General features: G+C 49.8%; 10 protein-coding genes across 10 annotated transcripts; 6 read left to right on the forward strand and 4 right to left on the reverse strand.

The window, feature by feature from the left end:
• Positions 1-320: 320 nt before the first annotated feature.
• Positions 321-1,520, reverse strand: A1O9_06151 (oxidoreductase; the record flags this gene model as incomplete). The annotated part of the gene is made up of 1 exon (XM_013405361.1): positions 321-1,520. The coding sequence occupies one exon, from the start codon at positions 1,518-1,520 to the stop codon at positions 321-323; it is 1,200 nt and encodes a 399-aa protein (XP_013260815.1).
• Positions 1,521-2,278: 758 nt separating this feature from the next.
• A1O9_06152 (uncharacterized protein) lies at positions 2,279-2,873 on the forward strand (the record flags this gene model as incomplete). Its single annotated transcript, XM_013405362.1, has 2 exons — positions 2,279-2,680; positions 2,742-2,873. 2 exons carry the CDS (start codon positions 2,279-2,281, stop codon positions 2,871-2,873), a joined length of 534 nt encoding a protein of 177 aa, XP_013260816.1.
• A 1,141-nt stretch (positions 2,874-4,014) lies between these two features.
• Positions 4,015-6,126, forward strand: A1O9_06153 (uncharacterized protein; the record flags this gene model as incomplete). Its single annotated transcript, XM_013405363.1, has 3 exons — positions 4,015-4,597; positions 4,786-5,275; positions 5,394-6,126. 3 exons carry the CDS (start codon positions 4,015-4,017, stop codon positions 6,124-6,126), a joined length of 1,806 nt encoding a protein of 601 aa, XP_013260817.1.
• A 120-nt stretch (positions 6,127-6,246) lies between these two features.
• Positions 6,247-7,539, reverse strand: A1O9_06154 (uncharacterized protein; the record flags this gene model as incomplete). The annotated part of the gene is made up of 1 exon (XM_013405364.1): positions 6,247-7,539. The coding sequence occupies one exon, from the start codon at positions 7,537-7,539 to the stop codon at positions 6,247-6,249; it is 1,293 nt and encodes a 430-aa protein (XP_013260818.1).
• Positions 7,540-8,728: 1,189 nt separating this feature from the next.
• A1O9_06155 (uncharacterized protein) lies at positions 8,729-9,865 on the forward strand (the record flags this gene model as incomplete). The annotated part of the gene is made up of 2 exons (XM_013405365.1): positions 8,729-9,351; positions 9,535-9,865. 2 exons carry the CDS (start codon positions 8,729-8,731, stop codon positions 9,863-9,865), a joined length of 954 nt encoding a protein of 317 aa, XP_013260819.1.
• Positions 9,866-11,654: 1,789 nt separating this feature from the next.
• On the forward strand, positions 11,655-12,563 carry A1O9_06156 (uncharacterized protein; the record flags this gene model as incomplete). Its single annotated transcript, XM_013405366.1, has 2 exons — positions 11,655-11,989; positions 12,041-12,563. The coding sequence occupies 2 exons, from the start codon at positions 11,655-11,657 to the stop codon at positions 12,561-12,563; spliced, it is 858 nt and encodes a 285-aa protein (XP_013260820.1).
• A 1,657-nt stretch (positions 12,564-14,220) lies between these two features.
• Positions 14,221-15,394, reverse strand: A1O9_06157 (uncharacterized protein; the record flags this gene model as incomplete). The annotated part of the gene is made up of 2 exons (XM_013405367.1): positions 14,221-14,525; positions 14,563-15,394. The coding sequence occupies 2 exons, from the start codon at positions 15,392-15,394 to the stop codon at positions 14,221-14,223; spliced, it is 1,137 nt and encodes a 378-aa protein (XP_013260821.1).
• A 2,209-nt stretch (positions 15,395-17,603) lies between these two features.
• Positions 17,604-18,065, forward strand: A1O9_06158 (uncharacterized protein; the record flags this gene model as incomplete). The annotated part of the gene is made up of 1 exon (XM_013405368.1): positions 17,604-18,065. One exon carries the CDS (start codon positions 17,604-17,606, stop codon positions 18,063-18,065), a length of 462 nt encoding a protein of 153 aa, XP_013260822.1.
• A 471-nt stretch (positions 18,066-18,536) lies between these two features.
• On the forward strand, positions 18,537-19,091 carry A1O9_06159 (uncharacterized protein; the record flags this gene model as incomplete). The annotated part of the gene is made up of 1 exon (XM_013405369.1): positions 18,537-19,091. The coding sequence occupies one exon, from the start codon at positions 18,537-18,539 to the stop codon at positions 19,089-19,091; it is 555 nt and encodes a 184-aa protein (XP_013260823.1).
• A 132-nt stretch (positions 19,092-19,223) lies between these two features.
• On the reverse strand, positions 19,224-21,363 carry A1O9_06160 (uncharacterized protein; the record flags this gene model as incomplete). Its single annotated transcript, XM_013405370.1, has 2 exons — positions 19,224-20,910; positions 20,969-21,363. The coding sequence occupies 2 exons, from the start codon at positions 21,361-21,363 to the stop codon at positions 19,224-19,226; spliced, it is 2,082 nt and encodes a 693-aa protein (XP_013260824.1).
• Positions 21,364-22,164: the final 801 nt, after the last annotated feature.

The raw sequence follows: 22,164 nt of genomic DNA on the forward strand, positions 1-22,164 counted from the left end.
GGGATGAAACGCCTGTTAGGGTGCAGCCTGTGCTAACATCTCCCAATATGCGGGTTCAACGATTATATGCTCAGCACAAAGGCACTTCCATGTGTAGCTGGTCAAAGGCAAGTGGCCGTTGATGACAAGAGGATGAAAGGGATGCTCTAGTCATGGAGGAATCGTCGGAAGTTTCCTTTTCGACTCGCAGAGGGTACTTGGTCTCATAAGAGTGCATCAATCGATAATGTAGTCGTAGTCCTGTTGACTAAGGGCGTGTTGAAACACAGCCCTCGTTAAAATCGGTGCTGCTCCAAGCCGTTCAGTTCCTTCTCTGTAGCTCAGTCACACATGTCCACGTCTCCTGACTTTTCTAGTTTTATTATCGTTGATTCAGCGTCGTTGTTCTCCTGACCACCATCTTCGTCGTCGTCATCGTCGTCATCCTTTTCATCTCCGTCCCTCTCATCGTCTCTATCCTCGTTACCGTCGACATCGTCTCCATCATTGTCGTCTTCGCCCTCTTTCTCCTCATGGCCCTCCAAGGGCGGGAAATGGAGATGTTTCCAATCCTCAATTTCTTCGGTCACGCTCTTGAGTCGATCTCTAATGCTCTCGACGGCATAGGTACCCAGCAAGAGCCTGAGCGGCGGATAGCTGCAGTGGCCCAGTTGCCAGACAAGCTCGGCGGCCTTGACAACACTGGTGTTTTGATTCTCGCCGATCCACTGCAGCGTACGCTTCGCATGACCAGCCGGTGCGTCCTTAGCCATGTACGGTTCCGACGGCTTAGCGACTTTGAAGTGGCCGAAGATGGGGAGCTTGACTCCGTTCGCAAGCGTGTGCACATCGTCCCGCCGCAGATGGCCTGGCTCTACCAGTGTTGCCCGGATGTCGAATCCGTCGACTTCATACAGCATGCTCTCGATTAGTCCTTCTACGGCGTATTTGCTTGCACAGTATGGACCTTGGCCCGGCACGCCAAGGGCGCCGGATGTCGAGCTGAAGATCAGATAGCGCCCGGCCTGGCGTTTGCGGAAGTAGGGCAGAGAGAGCTGGATGATGTTCAATGTGCCCATGAAGTTGGTTTCGAACTGGTTGCGGATCTCAGCTTCGTCCTGGTCCTCGCACGCGCCGATCACACCATAGCCCGTGCAATTGGCGATGATGTCGACGCGACCGAATTGACACATGGTTTTCTCGAGAACCATCGCGACTGTGGACCGAATGCGCACGTCACACAGCAGGCCGAGATATCGATTAGGATCATCGTGCCACTTTAGCATCGACGCCTGGGAGTCGACGAGTGACTGGCCCGCGGCAGAGGCGATGTCACCGTGTTGCAAGGCCGCTTTCACAATAGACCGACCCATGTGACCTGTTGCTCCGAAAACTAGCCATACCCTCTGCTTCGGTGGGTTTGACGGTCCAGGAGGTTCAGTCGTCTGCGGGAGTGATATTTTGGTTACGTCGGATGAGAAGGCGGTGTTTAGTGAGCGCTGCGTTGATGGTGACGATGGGTTGTTATTGTCCAGCGCCATGTTGTTTGACACTCCGCTGGGGAGTATGTTGGACAGTGAATGACGGCGAGAAGCCAACAGCAGGCCAGAGCAATTTTGCCTACCTCTTCTGACGAGCTATCCAATCCATTTGGTGGACGGGAACTCGGGTGGAGAGGAATTGCTGCCCAGGTGCCGAGGTTCGTTCGAATGGCAATATCCGCAAGAATCTTGGAAATGTTTCCTCTGTGTAGAGCCTAGTCATCGGCTAATTATTGTCCGAAGCGATGCAGGATCAAGAGCATAAAATAGCGATGCAATTTGCTTATGGTGGGAGATCTGGATAAGTATGACAATAGCGGGCAACGTGATTTGTTTTCTTTGGCGGTGTTGAGTTAAAGTGACGCATGCGTTAAATTACTAAGCAGGATTTAGTGCCGACTAGCTAGTCTTGAACAAGGGAAGTGAGGCAGTTAATATCCACTTAGCGGATGACTTAACCAACTAGCGGCACTGCGGCGGCATCTCTCCCCGCACCGAGTGAATGGCCGGTGGCGCTCGTTCCCTGAGGGAAAAGTGGGAGCAATCAAAATTATGCGCAAGAGGTTCGTGGACTGGTCATGATTTGGATCTGACCATTCGTAAAACATTGTCTCCCAACGTGCAACCTCGTCAGCCCAAACACTCCTTAAACCTGTCATACACCCTTCTCGCGATCGAAGCCCCCCGACAAACAACTTGTCCCTCACCTACAGCCACCAACACTGAAAACCCATCCCAGCTCCGATTTCACAGGCACAATGAAGGCATACTGGTTCGATAACCAAGAAGGAGACCAGCGTCTCACCCATGACTCTGGCCGCGAAGTTGAACCCTCATACCTGGCCAAATTAGGGGTTCTCTATCACCATGCACCCGAGCTCTCCACGGTCGACGCCATCGCGAAAGACCGCAGTTACAGGAACCGCGATGAGATTACCGTGAGCCCTTCGGCCATGGGAGCTGTGTACGAGGACAAAGTCAAGATGTTCTTCAACGAGCATCTGCACGAGGATGAGGAGATCAGATACATTCGAGACGGCGCAGGTTATTTTGACGTACGGAGCGAAGGTGACGAGTGGGTGAGGATTCGGTTGGAGAAGGACGATCTGATCATCCTCCCTGCCGGCATCTATCATCGATTTACAACCGATGAGAACAATGTAAGTATGCTACGGACAACATGGTCAGGGATGAGGTGCTCTAACAAAACCGCTATTTCAGTATATCAAAGCCATGCGATTGTTTAAAGATGAGCCTAAGTGGACTCCGTTGAACCGTGGCCCCGACACAGATGTCAACGCCCACCGAGCAGAGTATCTGCGACTACAGGACGCTTGTATTTCGCTAGAATAGACGAGTCCCACAAGTACAGCATTTAACGCCCATTTCCATTTGTACATAGCCTTGTGGGAGGATTGACCTAGATGGAAACAATCATCAAATTGAACAAGAATTTCCTTCAGCTCAAGATCAGCTTGTCAAATACTTTGTTCCAGATGCAGTCTGTTTGGAAAAGCCAATCTTCACATACATATCACCATCATCAGTAAACGTATCAAATGGGGAAGCCCACGGGGGTGCCCAATCGGCCACTCGCCCTAGGAGGAAGCGGGCTCTCGCAGCACTCTTCTGCTCCAAAGCTGGAGTGACACAATATATAAAGTCCGATGCCTAAATACGAGGTGTGTAACGCTCTGACTAGAAAGTTGGACTCCTTCACAAAATCTATATCATGCCGGTGTTTTATGCGGAGGAGAGCACGAGCATCCGGATCACCTTTAGCCCGAATCGCCGACTCATTGGTTCCATCAACTGGCAAACTTGGGAAGTTGCGACACAGGGACCATGAGTGTACTCGTACCTTCTCATAATCCAGTGGGTGTGGCATGCCTGCCTGATAGTTGTTACTGGGGTCCCTTGATCACTGATTTGTCTCATCGAAGGCCTTGCATATTCCTGGCGTCCGCGTTTGTATCTTTGTATCCCAATATTGACAACCAATTCCTCGTTAGGGAAGAACCTCGGCCTCTTCGCCGTGGAGGCTCGCCAAACTGCCGCCCGCGCCCAAGGACTCGGCTGACTGGCCCCTGAACGCGGGGTCCATCCGTTGCAGCCCTGAGACCACCAGGTCGCTCGGGCGAACAGCTCAAGCGAGTCACCTCGTTGGGAAGTTGTTACTTAGTAGAACTCCCTAGGTATCCATATTCTTAGCATCCCAGGTGATTCCCCTCGCTTGTCAGTGCTGACACATGGTTCCTGTTCTAACGATGTCACTATTAACCCCAAAAACACCAAATCGTCGGATCATGCAACACTTATCTTGATCTCTGGTTCCAATTGGCTCTATTCGGTATTGAGCGCCAGCTGCCTCCGTGTTGTGGCTCATATTTCCCTCGACAAATTTCCAGTTTTGAGGGAGAAACGCACAACAATTTTCTATCCAGGAGCGAGACGTGGAGAAGTCTGTATTTAATGTCCAGAACATCAGAACGACATGGCCACGGCCACCACGAATCCGCAGGGAGGCGCAAGCGCCAAGGAAGGAGGACAGAGCAAAAGTGATAGTTCTCGGTTCATGTTCGTTGAATTTTCAGCGCCTGCAGCACCCGTTCCGAAAGGCACGAAGAAGCGACGCGGTGGACCAAGTGAAGTGCGCGCCCACATCACCAAGGAGTATCATCGCAAATTGCGAGTGAAGCGCTTAGGCGCGCCGAAGACTATCGAGGATGTTGAATCGATACTGGATGAAAAGGATTTGGAAGGGCGCGTTGCCTTACCGGACCGCACAAAGGCTGGCGAATTTGAAACGACAGCCTCGCTCATTGCAGCGGGTGACGAGCAGGATCAGAAGAGGTACTCGCGCAAAGAGTCCAGACCGAGGAGCGCATCGTCATCGTCGTCACCATGGAGTGCGGCTTCTGCTGTTGTGGCGCCGCTGTCTCCGCGAGGTGAGGTCGTGGCGAGCACGAGCAGCTCACCTCAGCTACGAAACTTGTTGGGTGAAGGTCGGCTTGATCCATTTGATGCCTTGCCATCACAGGGCATGCCGGCTTTTATCCATCGAGTCCTAGATCATGGTAGGTTGCCTTAGCCCTCCTTCATGCACATGATCCTACTGTGTCCCTCTTCCTCTCTTTCAAACCCCCTTGTAAAAAGGATGATGGTCCGTTCACCGACAGCGCACAAACACCTATCCGCAGACGAAGATATCGAAACAAAGGAAGACTAGCTAACTAAGTATCTGTTTCCCTAACCACAGCTCTAGTGCACTCATGGCCGAACACAGTACCAGCACGGTCACGAGCAATGATGAACCCAGTACAAGGAGCATGGTTCCAATTAGCGATGGATCACCCAGTGGCATTCCACAGTTTAATCTACGCAACAACGCTGCACATGCTATGCGCGCACCAAGGACAGGAGATCATGGCGAACGCGCCCACGCTGCGCCTGGTGCACAAAACGCAGACCATAGCCCTGATCAAGGACGCATTGAGTCTTCAGTACGACCCTCACACCCCACCCAGCGACGCTCTCATCATGGCGATCGCTATCCTCGCCATACACGGCTCCAGAGACAATGTCGTTCATCCTCACATCCATCCCCAGAGTCCCCTCGCCAAAGCCCAGAATATGCACGTCTATGGGAGCATGGTCAATGATGAGAGCCATGTCAGGTGGATCGTGTATATGATTATGCAGAAAGGAGGTCTTGATGGCCTCAAGCTGTATGGACTGGCTGATACTATGGCTCTGTAAGTGGCTTCCGTTTCCCTCGTGACTAGCATGCGTATAGCACGAAGTCATGCTTTGCCTAAAATGACCACTGTTGTATGAGTGCATACCCACTGAACGGATCTGCAATCTATTTAGGTGCGATGTCTACTTCTCAACAAAGCACGTCTGCTCCCCCTCCTTCCCACTACGAAGAGAACCAGAGTCTCTGGTCCTGACTGGCAAACATGTCCTCGATGGTGTTGCCATCGAACTCGACTCGGAGCTAAGTAGCGGTTTCAAATACTTCCAATTGACCCCTGACGGACGCGAGCTACTTGCCGTTCTGGAAGCATTTTCCGAAGTTACTGTAGCACTAGATCATTATGCAAGAGGCGGTCCCACCGCTCCAGATCTGGTTGATCTTGTCACAGCGCGTCACGCCGCACAACACCGGTTGTTATCTCAGCTTCCACCACCCCAATCGAATTTTCTTGGTGGTGATAGTAGCGTGCTTCAGGCATGTCGTCTAGCAGCTTTGATCTTCAGCGATATGGTGATTTTCCCGCTACCACCGACACAGGGGGTCAAGTACCGCCTCGCACCGTTATTGCGCCATGCGCTGCAAGCCTGCTCCATCGCTCGTAGCTGGGACCTACATGCTTATGTGCTGCTATGGGCAACCACTCTAGGCGCTATTGCCGCATCATATACCTATGATCGAAGCTGGTATATTGGGCAAATGGTCGAGCACGTCAAAAACCTGGGTATAGATCACTGCTCGACCCTCGATTCCATTTGCTCGAGGTTTTTGTGGTGGAAACCCGTCTGTGGGGAACCTACTGAAACTCTGTGGGCTGAGATGTTCCCCCGATTTGACGACAACAGCTAGATCCCAACCTAATGATTGGGAGATCAGTATATCCATCACAGATTCAGGCTGATTTATCATTCTCCGACCTTTTCCAGCACTTGGATCAAATAAATTTTTTCCAAAAGTCATTGCCGAATCTCAGGCGGGCAAGGCCCCGGGCATCGTCCTCACAGGCTTTGAAGTCGGGTCGTCTTCCTCGCCCATTATGGCCTGACTGTCTGATCGAACACGACCGCTGCGGAACCTGAGATTCTCAAAGATCTTCTCGGTCTCCTCTTGACTGGGGAAATCATCCTCGGTGCGGGTATCTCGGTGGCTAGTGAAGGATGTAGTTCGATGCTCGTCCTGAGTCGATGGGCGATCGTCTTCTTGCCCCTCTCTGACTCTGACCTTGCCCATACGAGGCCATAGACCTGGGAGAGGGACCACTTGAACACGAGGCTCCACAACCCTTTCCTCAAACCAAGCTTGTACTCTGGCTTCAATAAGTTGTGCAATCTTGGGCACATCTTGCAGCCGGGTGCGAGAACCGATCAAACTTCGAACAGATAAATCCAGACGATAGTCTGGAAGGAAGGAAAAGGCAAGATTTGTCTTGGGATTTCCGGATGCAGAGCTTTGCTTGTCCTTGTCTGTCATCTTCGGATGAGTAGCAGGCACGAAACTGATTGACAATGTAGCAGAAAATCTGACAACCGAGACAGCCAGCGCAACTGGGAGCACGGCAGACAATGGCTTGGGATAATTGAGAATTAGAGCAGTCTCGATGGCAAGGGTGAGGTTATCATCAGACAGATCTACATCCATCAAGGCCTGTAGTCTTCCACCTGTAGCGCTTGAAGTATCATCCTCCACAGCTATAACACGTACATTGCTGAAGATAGGAAACTCCTCGCCCATAGATATCTCGGTAATTTTGATCTTATCAATATAAGACGGGCGCTTGTCAGGATTGTTGATTGCGGCTTCAAGACTCGTCAAAATTGTAGAAACCCCTCCAGACGCGCCATCTCTGAGATTGTAAGCAGTCTGCCGGTATTGGGCGATCGTCTGCGCAATCAAAACATTCAACCAATCCAAGCTCTCAGGCTGATGAGTGGAATGGTTGTTTTTCCCATGACTGTGGGCGGGAATTTGATAGTATGTCTTCCTAAGTATAGAAGCTATGTCGGTGGCAGTAGTCGGAACGGGCCTAAGCACATTTGCACTCGCTTTATTCCGTAGAGACTGCGGGGCAGCGTTCTTCGAGGATGCTAGGCTGTGAAGAGAGGGCGAGCGGACGTGCTTCGGAGTGCGGCCTGAGGGCGACGACCTTGAGGGAACAGGAGGAGCTTCGCCAAAGATGAAGAACTTTATGAAGGCTCCGATCAAGAGGACGACTGAGAGCTGGCCCAGAAGCAGCCCTTGCGTGAAGGTCAGGGTTGAGGACATGTTTGGAGAAGAGCAGAGCGCCTAGCCATTACCGGAGGAGGTGGGAATTGTGTGAGGATGACTTTAACAGGCGCACCCTTGTGTCATACTGTAAGATAGAGGACTGCAATGGCACATTATTATGGCTCCTGGGTCCGTGAAGCTGGGTAGAGTTCATGTGCGTCGAATTATGTGTTTCTCGCCATTTAAACTTTCGGCAGGAGGGAAAGTCAGGACTCAGCAGACGTCACTGACAAACCAGGGTAAATTGCTCCACCGTATCTTGGATTCTCACACGAAGTTCTTCTCTACAGTTCTCGCTCCTCGTCTCTACAGGGACAGGTGCAGGCCAAAGCTTGTCTTTCTAGAATTTCTTGTTGAGCCCCATCATGCCACATTGAATTCCTCATATACTATCCGTCCTGGTAGACTCTCGTCATCGCCGCAGGCTGAGCACGTGGGTGGGTCTATTCACCACTCTCCGAGCTACAACAATGCGAAGGAACTACACAGAGTAAGTGCTGATGATCCAATTATACCTAGCAGCATCATAGACCCTTGGACACCAAGAGTTAGTGGACAGCTCTAAATCGTCGCTAGACTGTTCGAGAGACTTGAAGGACCCGCAAGCTAATACCGATGCCATATCGGATCCAAGCCTTCAGCCACGTGATGGCTTTCTCAGGGATCGGCTTATATACACGACACCGAATGTATACATTTTGGAGCAGATCTCATGCACATGCCTTGGACGGAATATCTGCCGCATGACACCAGAGGTAGAGGGCCTGTCTATATAAATGTTGGCTAGAAGTCGTCCTCCCGCACAGTTAAAGCCCGGGCAAAAGCTTGAACAGTTACACTAAAGATGATCGCCATTAGCCGATCTTCCGCTATTCTTGCATTGGCACTTGGGTTTGGCCTATTAACCGCCACTGTTGGAGCTGCACGGCAGCCATATGATGTGAGGAAGATTATCAATGCTTTTCGCCAGCCGCATCCCGATTTGACAATACTGTGTGCGCACAGAGGTCTTCGGTAAGGTCCTGATGCAATCAACACCAACAACTCAGAAGAGTCTCTGATCCAAAGTTTCAACAGATGGAACGGGACGACTGAGAACTCACGCGATGCATACTTCCGTGCAGCTGAAGCTGGAATCGAGTGTGTCGAGACTGATATACATATTTCTGCCGATGGCTATCTCCCCATGATTCATGACAATGGCCTTGGACGTGAGACTGATGTGGGCGAACAGACCGGCCAAGCGGCATACAATCCTTTCACCGGCAAAGGATATAACCCAAAGGTCAAGGATAGCAACTTCACAGGATTTATCGAAAAGTTACACCTTCGCGATGAGTCGGGTCGTGTAAGGGAGGAGACAGTCCCTTCCTTGCCCGAGATGATACAGAATATCCACGACGCTGGCACCGATCTCGTTTTGCAGCTAGATTTCAAGGACAAGGAGGCTGTTGAACCAGCATACTGGCAGCTCAAGGGGTTGAAAAACGCCGCCGGTGTTCCCGCCAATGAATGGTGTATCTATAAATTACAAGCAACTTGGTGGCGCACTCCTGAAGAATTCGAAGCTCTCCCTTGGGTCCGGGATGCTTTTCGCAGTGGCATTCAGCTCGCATATATCCCAGTCTACAATCCCATTGACGAGGCAGCATGGGACACTTTGAACGGTCTCAAAGGATTTCTTAGGACAAATTACACCATTTCCGCTGAGATAGAACTGTACTCTCCAAATGGTCCACTACAGCAACTTCTTGATCATGTCAAGGGGCTTGATTATAGTAATGAGGCATTCCGAACATCAGGAATATTGTAAGTGCGAGCAGTCACAAGTCATCTTTTGCTTCGGAATACTACCTCAGGATTACTATACTGATGAAACCTCTGGACTGCAGTTATGCTGTGGGTGACTTTGTTGAACCGATTGCTTCACGAAAAACTTTGTATGCCCTGTTCTATGAATGAATTCATTGCCAATCATCTGACCACGTCAAGTTTCGACACGGCCAACTATAGCCTTCCAGCAGATATTCGAGTCAAGAATTCCGTCTATGTGTTCCAGGACAATAAAGCACCCGCTCTCCTCGACAGCATTGTTGGGAACAAATCTGTCGACGGTCATGATTATCGTAGCGATTTCGCCTGGATTCTAGAAACAGGGTTTAACTGGGTCATCACAGATACCCCCGATGAGTGGGATCGGAGGCTGCGAGAACAAGGAAGGAGAAATGTAAAAAGGCTGTTCGCTGATGGGCAACATGCCATCGATCAGGCTTTAGAGGCCGGGTGGTATAGGAGGAGACATGCCAAAGATTTCTCAGGATGAAGACACAACTTTGCTCGATACATCATTGCAGTACTTAAGTGGTTCGGGCACTCAGGGAAGCAAAACGCCACCAGAGCCCGCCAGGTTGGAAAGGCTTGTCGAAACAAGGCTATATTTTCAGGGTTCGACTTGCTTCCATGCTCCATAGATAGCGTTTGTCTCTGTAGATCTTAAGCAAGGAGCATCATATCTATAGTAATGGAAACAAGGGGACGCTGAGTTCAACTTAGTAATGATATGCACCAGAAAATAAATCTTTGTAGTCAAGTCGCGTATGACCAACTGTTGCATGACATTGTGCTAATCCTCCCAGAATCCTAAGAAACTGTCGGAGCATAGCATCAGCTGGCTGCAATCTTGTCTATAAACCCTTTGAAGACACCAACTCCAAACCGATCACTGTGCACTCTCGATGGCTCAGTTTCTTATGGTATCTTCTGCCATATTTATGGTAAAGTTCAAAGTAGCAATGAACCTGCGTTGCGCTGTTGACTGTTCAACCCCATTGCATTGCCAACCCTGATTGACAGTGTAGGGGCCATTCCGGGGCGACTATTCCTGCAGTTTTGCATAGCTTCTGAACTTTGCAGCTGCCGTTGTCTCGTCGGCTGTTAGCGAACCTCATTCATATCGAGTTAATCCGCTTACTCTACGTTCTATTAGATAGCCACTTTTTGAGCCGACTCTACTTTTAGGGGTGGCAGGTGGTGTATTGTTTCGAGGGCATGGTGGATTAGGATACTCCGTCCTTTGTGAATCCGAAGTTGAACCGCAGGCGGATACATAACCCGGTAGTAATAACTTTACTGAGTGATGTTGCAAATTTCCTCCCAATCTGTTGGACTCGACGCAGTGCCATGCGCAAATGAGGGAGGGCAACCTGTCCCGAATAGAAAGGTGCGGCGCCAAATTCAAATCTTCCGCAATCTAGGGTTCTTTGGTGTAGTGACTGTCGTCCTGAGACGACCCAGCGCGGGATCGAATCGGTACTGTGGCGATTCCAGTTGCTGGCGTCCATCATACAACCTACATTTGGCAGTCCAGGGTAAGCGGATTAGTCCCCGAACGACGCCAGACCAAAATCTGGACTTTTAGCCCATCCGTTACAACAGCTGTGCTCAAGCTTGCGAGCAACTACTCGGCATAGTGAAGATCGTGTCTATGGTGGGCTGACCACCTCAGTATCTCCTTATTTAGGTACTTGTTTCTGATTCTGGTGATCTATTATGCGGGATGAATCAGAATCGTCTATTGCAGAGCTTTGCATCGTCTGAGGCACATCCCAGGACCATGGCTGGCCTCAGTTAGTCGGCTTTGGTATATGATTTTCTGTTGCGCGGAGTGACACCGAAAGACACAAAGGCGTCTGCACGCAAAACTGGTGTGTTGATCAGGATAGCGCCTGACGAGATTGCGTGTGCCTCACTGGAAGCCATTAAAAGCACCTATCGCGTCCAGAGAGCTTTCGACTAGATTGATTTCTACACCGTATGGAACAGCGGTGGCTTTGGCAGACACACAGGGCTCTTTTCCATTCCCAACGACAAGACCCACGCTGAACGAAGACGCAACATCAATCACGTCTATGCTCTCTTCAATGTTCCAAAGTCCGAGTCCTATATCGACCAATGTTCCAAAAAGTTTATCGAGAAATTGCGAGGATTTTCGGAAAGGGCAGAAGCCTTTGATCTAGTCCGCTGGCTCCAGATGTAAGGCACTTCACGCTCATGATCTCAAAGACAATAACGAACCCAGTCTTAGGTATGCATTCGATGTGATTGGCGAACTTATGTTCGGCAAGGCCTTTGGATGTCTCGAGACTAGTTCAGATTACAAGGATGGGATTCAGTCACTAGATCGCTATTTGCCGTGGCTAGCTCTAACAGTAGTCTCACCCATATCTTGTCGACCCTTGATACTAACATCCTCTCTGCTCATACCTGGCTCACGAAGTGCTCTCGGAGCTATCAAGACCATCATCAATGCGTCTCGCGAGACGGTGGCAACTCGTCTTGGGCAAGGAGAGACCCGTACGGATATTCTGCAGCAACCTGAAGATTTCGAAAGCGGCGACAAACTCGACTTCTCATTCAGCGATATTGAGCAGGAAGCTTATGTGGCACTGTTCGTCTCAACGCAGGTCAAATAATGTCTAACGTTCTAATTAAAGTCTAGGTCGGCCGGCTTTGACACAACGGCAATTGCCTTTCGTACAACCTTTTATAATGTTATGAAGAACCCACAAATCTACCAGAGGCTGCTAAACGAGATCGATGAGACCGTGGAAAGCGGAAAGCTGACCTTCCCGGCCAAGCATTCAGAAGCAACTCAGCTCCCATATCTTTGCGCCTGTATCAAGGAAGCTTTCCGAATTTTCCCAAGCGTTCAATTAAATTTGGCCCGAGTAGTTCCTGAAGGTGGTGTGCAGCTTAATGGAACTTACATTCCTCATGGGTATCGCGTCGGGATCAACCCACCGGTCGTTCATTTCGACAAAGACGTCTTCGGACCAGACGCGGATCAGTTTCGACCCGATCGTTGGTTGCAAGCCGATGCAATAAACATGGATACGCGTCTGATACATTTTGGCGCGGGCACACGGACATGTATAGGGGAGAACATCTCAATCGTGGAGCTCCATAAATTTACGCCATACTTGCTGTGTAGTTTCCGACAAAACTCAGACATCCAAAGGTAGCGTGCCCTCGCGACGACTGACTCATAGGGACTGCCGAAGAATTTGTCAGGTAAACCGATATTGGCCCAGCCTCGAGTTCCAAGTTAATAATACCTGCATGTAGCGCGGGAAGAGCATTGTGCAGCATGGCGAGACCATCTGAAGAGTCAAGCCACTGAGAAGGGGGGAGTCCAGTAATCCAGGTGTACGTCCCATTGGTAGAGTTGTGAACCGAATCTCGGTCAGATGTATTAATTGCACAGATAGAATTAGTATAGTATTTCACAGTTGTGTTGCAGTTGCGAGCCAGGTCAAGGACCTCTGGTTTTAGCGATCTCGCTAGGTTAGGCGCACGGCAAGTGCGGATGATGTGGCCAACAGCGGCATCGTGCCAAACACTGGGAGGGGCGAGTAATAGGCAATCATAGAGATAAATGATATCGGTGTCGTCAATCCACGAGTACTTTGATGGGAGAGTAGATAGGAGAAAAGAGGTGTTCAGAGTGTCGTTCGGACGCGTTGGGGCCGATGTGATGGGAAGGGGACATGGTTATGCCTAAGACGGTACGAGGGACTCGTCAGACTATATAGTATCCTAAGTACGTACTAGACTAGCGCCTGGGCGCTCCGGGTTCGCTTCGGATAGCGTTCGAACATCTCTCGGATCTAGTTCGGATGCGTCGAAGCGATATTGTAGACCACGGTCTTTACAATCGCTTGGCATCAATAATTACACCGAGCCGAGCCAAGTATTTGCGAGCGTGCAGTTGGCGGAATAATTCAATCCACCTAAATGGTGATGATATTACAAGTATTGATTTCCATGAAGACAGTTTATAGAGCACGGATTCAACAAGAGTTAGGTCAACGTTAGGACATCCAGCTGCTCGTGCACGAGAATGATGTTGTTGCCCCGCCTAGAGCTACCTTTTCTCACTGTGGTGCTAAGACCAAGCCTACCTCGTGCTACCTTTACACTACCTGCTTTGGTCCGGCGGAACATTGTAAGTAACGTCAGTTGACTGAGAATTACGAGCTAGCCGAATCGCTGTTACCATTTTGGCGAAGGAGGCGCTGCGAGAAAGCCCCTTGCTTGTATTTCATGCGAGGAGAGTCTGGTAAAGATAAAGCTGAAATTGCCCATTTTAAGTAAGCGTCAACTTGGATATCCCTATAACTAGCTAGCAAAAACAGTGGGCGGCTAATGCTAAACAAGTTTAGTCCTGCCTCCTCAAAAGTTCGCCAAGCCCTTGACGTCATTCCAGGAATCCAGTGTGGTTGATTGTCTGCACGAAGTTCGTTCTGTTGAAATAGTGGAGGGACATATCTCCGTTTAAAACTGAGGCAGATGTGGAAAAGTAACATAGTACAAGTTCTACCATCAACAGATCAAGCCACATGTTCTTTGAGTGATGGAAGTGACCCCAAGCCAATTCGTACACCCGATGAATATGCATTTTTTGCCCGCCTCAGAGAGCAGTCACATTGCCATGGTAGCCATTCGATACTCGAGATTCAGCTATTCATTTTGAGATGCCTTGACTGATGGAACAATTTTACTAGTGCTTTCAGAGAGATCATTCCCGTTTAAGTGTATTACGACTTGGAAGTCGCCGGATGAGTCAAGGCATTGTTTACACTACAAAATCCAGGCGGGAAATACATTGGGGCGTTTGCATCAGAGCAACGCCTTCAAAGACACATTTGGAGCAAGGACGCCAACCTTGACCCACGCATCACGAATCGCGTTCTCCACCGACGCGTCAATGAACTCTTTCCCAGCGACGTCGACCGTGACCGCCGCGAAAGTCGCAAAGTCGCAATTAGACGGGATCTTACCTGAGGTCATGGTTTTGTACCACACTTTGCCGGCCTTTTCCCATGAGTATCCCCGTAGAGATTTCGCAGCCAGATAGAATGCATGATTCGGGATTCCCGAGTTGATATGGACCCCTCTGTTGTCTGCTCCGCCGGTGTAGAGATCTTGCATGTGCTTGGGCTGTGGGTCGGTTCCAAGGACAGGGTCTTCGGAATAGTGCCTTCCCAGCCTTCAATGTCCTGAGGGCGGTGCCCCTGAACGAGACCGGGAAGACCGTTTGGCCGACATTCCAGTCCCCGTCGTCCACACTCTGCCGCATATGCCATTGCTCAATCATACAGCCGAAGACGTCGGCACAAGATTCATTCAATGCTCCGGCTTGCCAGTAGTATTCCAGTGGTGAGGTGAATTGCACAAACCCGTGGGACAATTCGTGAGCGATCACATCCGGCGAGTCGGTGAGATAGTCAAAGGCGATGTGGTCGCCGTCGCCGAAAACCATTTGGTTCTTGTTGCCGTCCCAGAAGGCATTATTGTACCCGGCTGGTGCGCTATTGAGCTTGTAATGAATACTGCCAACAAGCGCGAGCCCCCTGTCATCGATGGAGTTGCGTCCAAAGATCTTGGAGTAGAAGTCGTGCGTGATTTTGAATCCATCGTAGCAGTTGTTGCCTTGGCGGTCTTTGATCCGCTCCTGTCCCTCTGATCTGACAAGGGTTCCTGGGCGAGCCTGGGTCTCCTTGCAATCGTAGATCTTTCTTTGCACAGGCACTGCAAGCTCGGCACCTGCTGCGGTCAGAGGTTGCTGCACCGGTTGCAGTGCCGTAGTACGATCCTCCTTGGATTTGGTGGACGGGCTACGAACATGAGCTTTCCAACCCAGCTGATGGTGTTGATCTTTATAGGATCCTGCATGCTTGAGTGTATAGTGGCATGCAATACGACACTCTTCCGGGACGGAAGTAGAGCCGGCTATAGCCTCGAGAACATGTGGAGGCACGAAGCCGCAGATAGGATGCTGCACCTCGCTCATATTGGTGGTAAGTAAATTTGAATGAATATTTCTTTTGGAGACCAAGGCGATGTGAAAGTTGGATTTAGTGAGTTAAATGTGGATCTTATATGACTCCAATTTCCTCACCGTGTGTTCTCTCACTTGATATCAGCAGGCACTTTACTTCTCAGCAGTGCTGCATGGGGATAGTTTCCACTTCGGCCCAGTGCACGCAAAGACGTCTTGATATGGTAGGCAAGTCCGTGTCTGGATCAGAGCGTATACGAATTTCTCCGTCGGCCTTTTGGCTACGACATATTGTACGATCCATAGCTCAATGCTCCATAGCCAAGGAGTTCGTGTATATCGGACATGACCATATTGTGATCCGATCATCGACGGAGCAATCATCAGCTGGCTGCGATCGTAAGATTTGTTGTTCCACTCAGTTCGGCCTATTTAGTCCAAGAAACCGTACTGTTTGAATCTCTACAGCATGGTAGCAGTATTGATTAATCGAGAAGGAAGAGTGGAAGCACGGCAAAAAGAAGCATTGCTAGCAATGAGAGAGTTTGGAGCGGAGCGAAAAGTTGTCCCCTCTGCCAAGACTCAGGTTCACATCTTGGCGCAACCTCCACAGAACGCCCGCTTCACCTGTCACCATTCAGCCCTACCTCTTGAAAGATGATTGGGTTCTAACATCTCATGTCACTGCGTATGTAATTGTGACATAATTGAAAAGGTCCAGAAGCTGAAAATTTGGCAGGATCGTGTAGTTGTCAACCCTATCAGCCTTAGGCCCCAGTCATTGCGAGAAGCCTGACGAAAGTTCTTTTCAACAATTCAACTAGAATATCTTCAACCGCTGTACTAATGCTACAAATTAGCTTCGTTAAAACTGTTTACGACTGACCAGAATGTCTTCGACTAGCAGCACCGGGGAACAGCAATGTGTGCGCCACAAATTTCGGCTTTCCTGTTCTGTACAGCAGCGGACCCCCTGCTTGCGGCATCTAGCTTGGGATACGAAAAGGAGGCTGCCGGCCTTTGGGCACTCAAAAACATAGATGAACGTTAGCAAGCAGCTGCCTCGAGCTTCGGAGACAAGCACAGCTTGTCAGTGTAATTCGTACTTGACGATCTACTTTCGGTAAGCCTTGACCAGATTCATTATAGAAAACACGATAGACCTCAGTGATATTCTGTTCTAAGGATGAGTTAAACATATTAGGCTAAGGAGAAAACAACAGTAACTGTTCATGGGCGTACACGAGCATGTCCTCACTCCCTTGCCAGCAACAGGGCAGAATTTTGCGAGCCCAATCCAATTTTTCTGACGTAAACATCAAGGCAATGTCCTTTCATAGCCGAAACAGGATAGGCTGGACCTTATTGTTTTAATTATGATCCAACGGAGCGTGATCTCAAACCTGACATGAAGAAGAGCTACCGGAACTTTGCATACTTGGATACGAGACCAACTATCGAGGTCGAGCTTAGCTCTTGCACTGTGTACAAAAGAAAGAGATCTTTATGTGTTGCATGTGAGAGGTTGACAAAGAAGGTGATGGGCCGTTTTTGATACTTGGATTCACCGGCTGCAGGTCATTTATGGCTGATCAGCGATGGTCGGGTGACCTTTAATGATGTGGCTTATGTTGAGCTGAACATGTCTCTTCTCAGAAACGAGCAGAGGTTAAAACATCAGCTGGACGGAGGATTTTATTTTTCATGCCAACCGATTTCTTTGTGATCTACAATATATTCAGAAGACTTACCCCTGCTTGTTCGTTCCCGTTTGGTTCAGTTAGTTTGCGTTCATATCACCACACCTGACGATTGTCTTACTTTTAAACCCATCTCCCTGGACATCAATACATATTAAAGAACGATCTCGTCTGTTGTGATCTCGTCTTCATATTCCGACAATGAATACGACAAGCCATTCTTCGGTGCTGCTGCCACACCAGGAGCTAGTCTGCCGGAGTCTGCAAGTCACGATGCAACTGGAGAGGCTGATACAGCTGAGTGCCTGACCACTGGAGGCCATGAGACGACGTTGGTAGCAGTAAATCCCACCAATGAAAGCTCCACGAAGTACGGATGCGAGACACAGCAAGACGGCGGCCTTGAAATCATGGTTGGCACTCAAGGTCAAGTCCCGCGTTTCAAACCTGGAAGCGTCCTCAAATACATATCGTACTTTTCAGGGTGGCCTGGAGGCCAATGACAGCTTGTCAGCGATATCATGTGGGCCGCGGCAACCGACTGGAATTCAAAGGACCTCGGAATATCATTACAATGGACAGTGAACCCTGCAGAAGCAGCTTTCGAGGAAGTATATGGCGGGCCGCATGATACAGCCGTGGCAGAAGCATTTTTCCCCAACCAACAGCGACCCAGAAAAGTGCTGGTATATGAGAAGACTTTCACGCCAATTGGTTTGGCCAGAATGAGGAATTCTTTCCAGCATGAGCTGGGACATATCATGGGCTTGCGACATGAGCATGCAAGTACAACAGTGGAACCATCTCTAGTCATCCTGGTAGGGGTGGAGAACCCCTTATCGATCATGGGTTATAAGTCTGAAAGGTCGATTCTGCCCACGGACGTCTCTTGGACGAAATACTTTTACACTTTGGCAAATGGAACTACTCTTAGAAGTGAACAAAATGTATTTTCATGGTTGATTCATGATTACAGCCCATGATGTGAGGTCAAAATAACTCACGGCGATGGATGGTTTTAGGTTTGCTGGGTTCAACTTGGTACTGTACCTACTCTGGCAGTCTTTGACATCATTTCGCCATTGAGATGACCTATTTCCTAAATATACCTTCTTTACTAATATTTTGAGTGACCTGAAGAGCCGTGGGATCCTCTGTCATAAGGTCCTTGGTCTCTAATCCACGCTATATCACAAACCTTTTGTGTCGTAGCTCGGAGACGCGTCTATGACCTAAACTGGTAGCCTTCACGATGCCTTATGTGAGGGATATCTACGGTTATACCCCAGTCCGGGGCGACAAATTTGTCAACACTATGATTGACAAAGCCAAAGGCGACGCTGTGGTGAACTATTACGGATGAGACTAGGCTTTGGAATTGGACATCCAAAAAGCCTTGGCCGCCGCTGGATATCCACCTACGGTCGACTAAGTCTTCAACGCGATCAGCGAGAATGGAAGCCACGAAGTCATTCGGTCAGATCATCTCAAATGCTGGCGTTGCCGCCCATGTCCAACAAGCCGACGGCTACAGGAACCTTGGCGTCAAGAACGCGCCAGAGAGATTCACTTGCACACCGAACTTTAGGTACAAAGATGGTGTCCGGGTGACAGTGACGTTGGCCCATAGTATCTTCAAATCGCATCAATATCCGCACGGCAATGCGAATGACTTTGATTTTGTCTTTTCGCAGTACTTCGGACTGTTATTGAAGGAATGGAGGCTGAAGCCGCATCCACACGAGGTGGTCCCGGGAGGCTTGAAAGGCATCAAGGCGGCACAGGGGAAGTTGATGAAAGGGAAGGCGAGTGCTGTCAAGTACGTCGTGAGGGTTGAGGAAACGGACCGGCTCTTGACTTCAGAAATTCCTTTTCCTGTCACGATCGGAACTTGCAATATGAATGAAGTTGACTACGGAGTCCTAATTAAGAAAGTGTGTGCCCATGTAGGCAATGAAAAGTCGTCTCCGACTGTTGATCTATGTCCTCTATTGCACTGTCCAGATTAAGCAGAGCACTAGATCAACAGAGCTGTCATAAGACCTCAGTCTTTCCTTCCCAAGGCTCCCTTTGGGCTGCACGTGGCTGTTTGGCTGTTCGGCCCACCATCCTCCTAATGTTAGCATATTGTAGCCATAAGGTTACTTTGTAGCATTGGCACCACCTTGGATCTTTTCCTCCCTGGGAAGACTGTCAATCTTCTCGATCAGATCGTTGTGGAGTGGTAGCTCCAAAAGGTCGATGTACTGTTGCGAACCATGCATATCGGTTTCCAAGAAACCACCTGAGGGAGTGAGCTTCCCATTGCGCCTTCTTGGGAAGGTAGCTTTGAAAGCCAACGCCTGCTCGAAAAACGAGCAATATATCACCTCTTCCATCTTCAGGTCGTAGATCTTGCCAAAGATTTCTGGAGTGAGGAGTCCAGAATTGGCAACGATGTCGAAGACGGCCTTGGTTGGAAAGAGAATGTCAATTGTAATCTCATATGGACCCGCATTCTTGGATCGGACGACGGGAGCAATGTCGCCCAGGAAGCGCGGGTTGTTCTGAATTTGAGGGGCTTCGTATGCAGGAAGTTTATAGTTGCTCTTCTTCAACAGCTTTGATACCGCTCCCGTGGCTCCGTTGGTGGCTTGAACTTCCAAGGGCGACTCACCTTTGCCGATTGTAGCTTCTGTCCAGTGGAAGAGCGGTTTCCCATCTTCAGTGTTGGCGACACCAGCTTCATGGGAGGAGGCAGGGAAGCCGCCTTGCTCTCCCTCCTCCAGCGGCATCAAGTGATAGACGCAAAATTCGACACACTCTTCGGTCTCCATCTCGATCTTGCCTCCAATCCCGAAGCCCAGATTGCCAGATGTTGCCTTTTGGCCTTTGTAAGGCCCATGGGTAGCTCCTAGCTTCGCAACCGAGGCAATACTCGTGGCAAGCTCCTGGTTCGCCGCGATGGCTTCTCCCACTATAAAGACACCTTTCTTGCCTTTATATGGACGACCCCCTTGTGATGGGTCCCAGTCATCATCGGCGCCATAGACGTGGAAACCAAGATCCCAGTATTCGTCGATATGGCTATGTTGATAGGCCACATATTCCTTGATCAACGCGCACGTTTCCTTTGCTTGACTGACAAGGATTGGGTCAATCCACGAGCCGATGAAGATGGCGCGGTATCCTGAGATTTTGGCGCCTTCCAGTTTGATATGGTATTTCTCGCCGTGGTTTCGATACGACTCAAAGACCGCTCCCCCAACCCGTACTGATCTCCCATCATGAAGTTGCTTGTAGACTGCCTTGGTGAAATTCCAAAACCCGCCCGGGCCATGGAGGATATCCGGCCGTGTTTTCTCATAGAGACAATGTGCCGCAACGCTTAGAGGAAGGCATTTGGCGATGGGGTCCAATGGAGTGACGGTGAACGTGGTATCTTGGTAAATATCAGCGACCGCTCCGATACTCTTTGGCGTGGCACACTGTCCTCCACACTCCATGATCTTTCCCATATGGCCAAATGATCCCAGGACTTCCTTTGAGAGAGAATGTAGATCGTCAGATTTCCCCTTCAGAGCGTTGAATGCACAGTATGCCATGTATGGAGCGGGGTCGTAGGCTCGGCCACCAATAATGATGTCGAAATCTGGATTTGCATTCATGGCCTCAAGGAAAGGCTCCGGGCCGATCTGGGCCAGAATTCGAGTGGCTCCATCGATGTCGCTCTGTGTCAGATCAGGCACGGCTGGTCCACAGCCGACAATGCCGCCGGCGTTGAACCTCTTCGTCACTCGCTCATGTGAGACGCTGGAGTATATCGCCAGCACTTTGAGGTTCCATTCTCTTTATCCCTTAAATTAACATCATTCTCGGGCGTATTATCAGAGCTTGAGATTCTCACCTATACTCTGGGAGCTCTGCCAGTTCCCTGATGATTTCAAGCATCAAGTCGACGTGTTCATCACTGCCATCGCCGCCATTTGACGATGAGATCAAAGGAACCTTGTACTTGACTACATACTTGATCAATTTAGCCAGATCCCGCGTGTAGGCAGATCTGGGAGCCGCCGTCTGGCCCAGTGCCAGTCTCTGAGGACCCGAATCCGTCGACCCCGCGTCCAAGATGATTGCTGTTGGTGAAGATAGCTTACTGGTGCGCTCTAGCTCGGCCTCGACCTGCTTGTCGATGAAGCCATAGCCTAGGTTTCCCACGGGGGTAATGATTTGACACAGGCGCTGAGCGTCGGTATCCAAGTCACGCGGTGCGAGAGATGTATTGGTCATGGATATCGCCATATTGGATCCTGAGATTTCCTTCTTGAAGTGCAGCAAATATCAAGTAGACTTTTCTGACAACTGACAGTTGAGTTCTGTTGGCCCGCATTTATTGTTTTGCACATGAGTATATACTACGGCCCCTCTACTAAATGCTGGAGGGATGAGTCACTGTCACTCGATCTTCTTAGATGCGATTAACTGTTGTCGTGTTGCCACTGGTGGGTAATCTTGAAGCCGAGCGAGCAGACTACCCCTTCCGCTTTTTGGATTTCCCTCACCCCGCCCCCCCAGTCCCTTCCCTCCCCTAAATTCCAGTCACAAAGCCGATTTCGCTGACCGGAGCGAAAGGTCTCCAAAAGAGGAAGGAGAATACTCTTTTGGCGTCTTTTCGGTCGTGATTGAAAAAATCCAGGGCATGGAGAATGGTTTCGCGGAGCTGTGCTTGTGTTACGGCAAAGATCTTGTGGTCTCTCTCCCTTCTGGAGCCCGGTTTTGAGTTACGAGAGCACCGTTGCTAGACTAGCCGTGCCAGGAGCATTTGCTGAGCCTGGTGCCCCTGGCTGTGAGAAGTACACTCCCATATTGCTCTTGCAATTGTCGTGTGACAGAAGCGTATCTCAGGCCATCGAAAGACCTTGGAATGGTTAGGATCACAGATGTGAGTTGGACAGGACAACGGGTCTACTATCAAAATAACCTAACACGTCCTTCAAAGGATTCATCCATTTCATGTCGTTCGCCGTACGGTGACACAGAGTTGATAGGTTGTGCAACCATTCTCGATATCAGCTCATGGATGAGGAAATTGCACGTCAGTCT

Source organism: Exophiala aquamarina, assembly GCF_000709125.1.
Source record: "Exophiala aquamarina CBS 119918 chromosome Unknown aczIA-supercont1.4, whole genome shotgun sequence".
Taxonomy (NCBI): Eukaryota; Fungi; Ascomycota; class Eurotiomycetes; order Chaetothyriales; family Herpotrichiellaceae; genus Exophiala; species Exophiala aquamarina.